This window comes from Stylophora pistillata, chromosome 7 (genome assembly GCF_964205215.1).
Source record: "Stylophora pistillata chromosome 7, jaStyPist1.2, whole genome shotgun sequence".
Classification (NCBI taxonomy): Eukaryota; Metazoa; Cnidaria; class Anthozoa; order Scleractinia; family Pocilloporidae; genus Stylophora; species Stylophora pistillata.
Genome location: NC_142525.1, coordinates 16,848,334 through 16,856,096, shown reverse-complemented (window position 1 = coordinate 16,856,096; position 7,763 = coordinate 16,848,334). Strand labels below are relative to the sequence as shown.

Genomic DNA, 7,763 nt, shown 5'->3' with positions numbered 1-7,763 from the left:
TTAAAGTAAAAATGAAATTGGCAAAACCATTTGAAGGGCTACTTGACAGTGTATTTCTTCAACTGTGCCTGTAGTATATAAGGACGTATACTTTATATAGCAGCCATAGTTTGACTTTCCCTTCTTTACCCACTAAGAGTAACAAAACTTTTTACAATGTTTCCTATTTATATAACTTTCCGTCTGGTGAACACTGGCAAAAGTGGTGCTTTGTTCATTTTGCATAACAGAACCAAATTTGGTGTTTACATCTATTTAACAATATGACATAACTTAGACACAACTTTGCCCTGACTGGTCAAAGATCTATTGTATATTTGCCATACCCCTAGAAAACTGAAACCTCATCTCATCTTATGAAATGGCCCCACATGCGGCAAATTCCCAGATTTTAATTTGGTATTAATTGGCCTTTAATTTGGTTTGAATGGGGTCTACTAAATCTGCGAGTCAGGGAGCCGTGTGAGTCACGCGAACCATTTTTGCGAGTATTTTATTTTCTTCGGTTGGTCCAGGCTCTGGGAAGTCGTCGATCATTTCGCGCCCGACTATCATTAAACTATCGCTATAAACCGCCCGCCCGCCATCTTGAAAGCAGACATGATCCTCAGTACAACCTCGCTCCCAGGGTACTCTCTCTTTCCCTGGGAAATTAATTATAAATTTAGCTACAAAAGTGCTTAAAATTGAAATATTCCCAGAAAAAATCCTAATCTCGCTACGGTTTCTGGAACAATTGCTGGTGCGTCAAATATGAAAAATCCTCTAAACAACTGTACATCGTGCCAAGTCTTGTGTCATAGTAATGGCTAACCTGAGTTTGACGAATTTTTTCTTTGTTTCACATTTTTGTTATTTAGAGAAAATTTTATCTATTCAAATCGCTCAGGTTCCGAAAAAAATAAAACCAATGTGACAAAAATTAATTAAGATAAATTAATTAAGTAAAAAATTTTCTGATGGGATGGGTCATATTTCAAATATCAAATAAAGCTACGCTGTAAAAGGCACTATTCATGGCTCACTTTTCATACCTTTCCCTCACTTCATGCCAATTATGTGATTATTTACAGAACCTCCTGAGGTTGTTGTTAGCAATGACCAAGATGTTTGTGAGGGTTCTAGTGTAACTTTGAGCTGCAATGCAACTGGTAAACCAACACCAAATATTACATGGACAAAAGAAGGGGAAAATGGTACTAACAGTGGACCACTACCATCTGTGGATGGGGTTTATGTCATCAGTAATAGTAGCAGAAGCTCCAATGGAACCTACCGCTGTACAGCATCTAATGGAGTTGGGGATCCTGTTAATCAGACGACAAAGGTGATTGTAGGAAGTAAGTTATGACACCATCTTTGTGATTATGTAAATTTATTTTCTCTTTATTTCTACTTAATCTACAACTGTGGTAAGTAATGTATGGTCCATAGTAAAAAAGGATTCTTAAATGATCCACAATTGGTTATATATGCATATCCTCAATTGAGATAAAAACTGAGTGGGAATGAAACTGTATTCAGTCCGAGGCAATGCCTTTCAATCCTTCTACTTGAAGAGGGGATGGGGGGGAGGGGGGGGGGGGTGAAAGGAATATTTTTTTATAGCATTCTAGATAGTCCATTATTTTCCTATGAGGAGTTTGAAGTACATTAGATGCAACAAATAATGTTGTAGATTGAAGTTTAGATGATGTTTTTTTTTCCAGAACATTTTACTTTAACATTTACTATCATCCAAAGTAAAATTTTAAGGTAAAATGACAGCTTGTCTGAAACATCAGGTTTGGTTTGGGTTTTAAAGAGCTTCTTTGCGATTTTAATTTAATCCAGTGGGGAGATACTGGGGTGATCCTAAAAGCTGGAATGGCCAATGGTGTAAAATGACCCCAAACCCTAAATCATGGAACGGCGGAAAATGACCACATGTCCTATAACACACCCGAAATGGTCATTTTCAGCCGTTCTGTGTCTCAGGATTTAGGGTCATTTTTCCTCATTCCACTTTTACGCCGTACCGCGGTTTCCAATCTTTTCACCCCCAACAATGACCAGAAAGGAATTTCTCCCTACTAAGTACATTTGGAGCTGAAAGATGGTAATAAGAAAGTAAAACACCATCTAGGGGATATTTTTAAACTCAAAAACAAATTTTAGGGTTACCATTAGGAGATAGTAAGCAATGGAAACCCATCAGCCATCAGAACGTCACCTTGGTGAATTGTGATCACAGGCAAAATATAATTGGTACTAATGAACTGATTTTAACATTATCACTATTTTTGGCCAAAAGGGGTTACTCAAATGTGTCTTAGAATGCTGAATATCACAACTCAGAGAATATCCAATTTAAAACTCTTTTGAGGGAGAATGCCACAGAACCTCCTAGAAGGGTGTTTTCCTCTTTACACAACAAGTTTGCCACACGAGTCTAATTCAGTTTGGCTGCTTACTCAGTTCAGATCAATTTCATCATCTTATTACATTCTTTGATGACGACCCTGAAATTCTTAGAGCTAATTAGGGTTGTAAAATAAGTGGAGTGCATGGACAAGATAGTTGATAAAATATATACATATAAATCTTGAAAGTGAAATGATTGAACTTGTATTTTGAAAATGTCTCTAGTTCCAAGCTGCATCAAGGCTAAAAGTGAAAGTTTTAGATAATTTTAATTTACCTGTTTATTTTCTAGGTGGGACATGTAAAAGTCTTGGTAGAAAAAACAATTGAAAACTTTGAAGTAGCTCGGATGCAAGGTTATTAATCTATGAATATTTTATGTCAAATTACAAAATATGCTAATTAGAATCATTTATTAATTTAATTACAGATCCTTCATCTGTGGATGGTGTATTTATCTCTTCAAATACTGCTGTTGAAGGTTACCCATATCACCTGAGTTGTGAGGTATCTGGGGTTCCTGTGTCAAGTGTTTCTTGGATCAAAGTTACCAGTGGTGAGCGCCATGCTGGGAAATTATTAAATTTCACTAACATTAGCCGAAATGATACTGGGAACTACACATGTGAAGCAAGTAATAGATGTGGAAATGACTCTAAGACTGAAGCTATCAATGTGTTCTGTAAGTACCGTGTTTTGTTCGATTGGTAAATTTTAATTTGCTCTAATGACTCATAATAACCTGTAACTACAATAGAGGTCACCTAAAAAATGAGGTTACATTAGCAATGCACTGTGCTATTAGAGATAAAGACAATACAGCAGAATGAAAATATTACAAAAGGACTGAATAACTAAACTCTGTTATGGGATTTTGCTCCTATATTTGATTTTCTTGACGAAACCATTGATTTCTACCATTCCACAAAAGGATGCTTGAAGAAGTCGTAAATTGGGTGATTGGTGGCGTACCTCGGAAGAGTATAAATTATTCCTTCACTTCATCCAATGTATTTATGCTGGTTTTTTAAAGGTTTCTCTGGGTACTCTAATCTGAGTTCAAGTTACCAAAGAGTTATTAATGACAAATTGTGACCATTATGTCATGGGCATTTTCTTGCAAATTTACTGCAATAATCTAAATTTCAGGAATCAATTCAGCCTTAAACTTGATTATATGATGTTACACTAACCATGAATTTGGATCACCTAACAGCCGGACTTAATTACAGCGATAACAGTCCTCAGAGGTCAAAAAATGTTTTGCTGCAGGTAGCTATACAGGGTCAAATTTGCAAGTACCCTGACAACATAAAGATGTCATGTGATTGTAGAAGCTAGGAAAGAAATATCAACTCTGCGGATGATTATCGATGTAAAAGCTTTGTAATAGGGAGTCTTAGATTGACATTTGTTAATAAATGTGTGTGACACCAAACCGCTACGAGTCACGTAACCAGATTCCAATGATCTATTTCGACATTTGCGGCCCAAATTTGAACTTTGGGCAAGGCAGTTTCAGGCTAGTAAACTCCTTTGGCTCTATTCTTTTTTCTGTTTCAGAGTTTTCACGTGTGTCCTGTACACGTTTGTGTCATTAAGTCTTTTGTCTTTAACCAATCAGTTCGGGATGCTAGAAATCCAAACTTTAGCCGCATTTTGTGTTGAGATGAAGGATCCCCATTCTTTTTGGAATTCAAGATGGCGGTGTACTTAACATGTTGATTTTTCTCGGGTGAAGGACAACGTCGATCTAAAAAGCTGAAAATCTAGAAACTTCAACCTTTAATCGCAAATTGCTAACCGCAGTTTGACGTTTGCGCTTAACACACCAAATGTGGATTTAAACTCTCTAATGTCCCTGTACCTTCTAAACTGACCAGTTTCACATTAATAAGAACATAAATAGTTGCAGTCGTTTAAATGTTGCTGTAAAGTAAAGCAGTTGTCCAAATAAAAAGGTCAATTTACTTTCTATACATGACAAAAATTACCCTGTTGAGTGTAACAACATCCACTGCATTGACTCAAGATGTTAACTTATAGACAGATCATTCAACTGAAGATATTTATTGCAATCCAGGGAACATGGGAGTGTGCACTATTATGTTGATCAATGAAAAAGTCATGGACAATCCCCAGTTCTATTGCCGGATTAAAGTTATAAAACTGATTCTGAAAGTAATGTCTGCGACTATAGAAGCGCCTTAAATCAGGTTAAGTGAAGATAATGTCATCCTCGGAGACCCAGGGGCTGAGTCGATTTCAAGTTAGGGCATGAAGAGCCCCTGGGTCTCCGAGGATGAGATAATGTCAAACCATTTTTGGCGATTATTCACAATAATAAAGAAGGGTTATTTTTTTTAAGGGGAACACCAGTCAAACTGAGGAATACAATTGAAATGTGATATTCTATATTGTGCTATGTAACAGTTACAATTATATAAAAAAAAATAAATTGGTCAGGAAAAAGACTTCTCAGATCGTATTCAATTATGGTTAGGATAACCAACTTAAACATCTTCTTCAACTATATCAAGCTATTCTACCAAAACCAAGCATGGAGTTTGAAAATCACTCATCAGAAATTCTTAATCAATTCTTAATAAGCTATTATTTTTCCCATGGATAGGTGTATGGCTAATTCCCTGTTGGTTTTACCTCAGAGGAATATGTTTTTACCTTCCTAAAAAATTATAGGAAAGGTTCTTGAAAAGCTGGCTTTAAGCTAGAAATTGAACCACATCATAATTATAACCTTTATTTGCTCAAACCCTACAAGAGGCATAACAGAAATTAGTTTTTTCTGATTATTTGCAAAGTAAAAAGGACCAAAAAGTGTCAGCTGATATCGCAATGGAGCATCATGTATCACGAGTGACGCATACTAAGTTCACATTGTTGCCTAATAAAGTATTTGATACTGGAACACATGAACACTTAAGAGTGAATTTTTAAATTGACCGAGTGAAAATCGAAAAATCTGGCAGATGGTTTAAAAATTGAAAGCCCTCATATTTTTCCCAGAGACACCTTATAGTGAACATAGAAACGTGCTAAGGTTGTTTTCCTCAGACTTGCTTCTTTATCCTAGAAAATTCACGAAATCTGAAACGAGCATCAGTAGCCGCAAAATGGCGGAAAACAGTGCTCCAAGTAGAGGCAAACGACCTTTGCTCATCAAAACTGCAAAAGCAAGAAAGCTCATATCAATTTTGTAAATTTGTATAGGAAGGATTGAGGTATGTTGAAGTCTAAAACGGGACCAATTCATTTTATTTGGAGCTCACGGAAAGCTTTTGAAAATCACCAATATTTCAAAATTCAAATATCGCATCTTGTAGCAAATTTTCAATTATCATTTTCCCAATGCGGTGTAACTCGCTCCGACGAAGGACTAACGCTCGAAACGTCAGCTTTTGTAATCGTTACGGTGGCAAATTTATCACTTCAACTTTGTTGATATATCCAAATTATATGGTGTAACTCATAATCGGTTCAGGTTAAGCTCATGAAATATCACCAGTCTACATCCCACAGGTATCAACGAACGCTTTTCATTACACTAATTTATTCGTGTTGCCATGTTCCCACCAATAACGTAGCTCCATTTTCTGCCTTTAAAAGCACACACAACCCACGATTCCTCTATTTGCTCCGACGAAGGGCTAACGCTCGAAACGTCAGCTTTCATAATCGTAGCGGTGGCCAATTTCCCATTTCAACTTTGTTGATATTTTCAAATTATAAGTGGAAATTGTGTTGTTTTTGAGGATATAAAAATTAGTTTGGGGCTTTTCATTTCCGCTCGGAAGAACCAGTCTAAACTTTGAGAAAATTGCAACATCGGCATTTACGTCACGACATAATCTAATTAGGCACCCTGTGGTTAACTCCGGAATTCCAAGCACATTTTAGCAGTTAGTACCGTGTTCGATCAGGAAATCAATAAAAATAAGCTAGCCTTGTGTAGCTAACGACGACATCTCTGCTTTCGTTTCAAATTCTCATCCATTTCCCATGGCAAAATTGTTTACAATATCGCATTCCGTAAGCCAGCGGAGGGCGTCTGTTTTTCTTGGCATATCCGAAAACACTTAAGTTTTAAGAAAGTTCTAGGGTAAAATTGAGCTTTACTGTGGAATTGAAAGGAGACAATTCAATCACTTAAACCGGTAGGTCAAATGTTCTTTGCCGAAGACGTTGACGACGGTGAGCATTCTGATACTAGTGTAGATCAAACACACTCAAGCATTTGTGACGCAATGCTAAAATTATTTCAATTTTGTCCCATCTCGCATTTTTACAGCCACGAATATTCGTGAATAAGGTTTTTAACAAACTTGCCAAAGTGATTATTTTTCTTATCAATAAGTCATCGCTGTGAGACTTGTTAACTTCGCACAGGGGATCCCATGAAGAATTTGAGTGATATCACATACTCAGAACAGTTAATAAGCAGAACACAACACAACAAATAGCTTGAGTAGAGCAAAGGAAAGAGAGGAAAAATTATGATAAAAAAAATAGATTAGGGAAAGCATCAAAAGTCAGAGGAAAGGCGAAACAGAGACAAAGTACAAATTTATTGAAATAGGAGAAGAATACTAAGGTGAACTAGAAGTGAGGATAAATGTATTTTGAACGGTGTGCTATTTGAAATCACTAATACAAACAAACATAGTTGATGCGTAAGAAAAGAATATGGCCGCCGGGGCACAGGCCACCCAACAAGATCTTCGAAAAAAGTTCGAGGAATTAGAGAGACAGCAAGAGGCACAATTCTGACCTTGTTCGGTCAGAATGAACAACTTCTGAAAGATACCACAGACAAACAAGATCATCTTTCCCAATCTAGTCGTAACCAACAACAATCAACTCCAGGACGACAACCCTATCGAGAACAGGCTTAATGTTGGTATTGCAAGGAAAAGGGACACCTTCGTCGTGATTGCAGTTTATGGAAACAACGGCAGGGAAACGAGAGGAAGGCACCCTCGAATACCCAGAGAAGTGCATAACTGCTTATGAAGGGCAAAAGGAGAACCTAAACTATAGTTCGGCACACAATGATTGTTTACGAAGCTCATCACTGCGACTTCATGGGAGGTACATGAACGGAGTTGTTGACAACATGTGTGTTAATTGGCTTGTTGATACAGGAGCAGCTAAGAGTATTCTGTCTAGGAACATTGCAAAATAATTGTTTGATGATATTACGTGTTAATACATGCGTGCGGGACAAAGTCAGGATATTTGTCTTGCTAACGGTAAGAAAATTGACATTCATGGTTCAAGTCTGATTACTGTTACGATAGGAAAACAAGTATTTCACGTTAATGTACTCATAGCGGACATCA

The 7,763-nt window shown here is 36.9% G+C and overlaps 1 protein-coding gene across 1 annotated transcript in view; it reads left to right on the top strand.

Annotated features, from left to right (window-relative positions):
- Window positions 1-7,763, top strand: part of LOC111340531 (fibroblast growth factor receptor 4) — a 76,507-nt gene that overhangs the window by 37,799 nt on the left and 30,945 nt on the right. Inside the window, exons 3-4 of the mRNA XM_088727617.1 lie at window positions 1,074-1,340; window positions 2,834-3,085. Coding sequence (XP_088583743.1) covers window positions 1,074-1,340; window positions 2,834-3,085 — 519 coding nt within the window. The remainder of the gene's footprint in view (window positions 1-1,073; window positions 1,341-2,833; window positions 3,086-7,763) is intronic.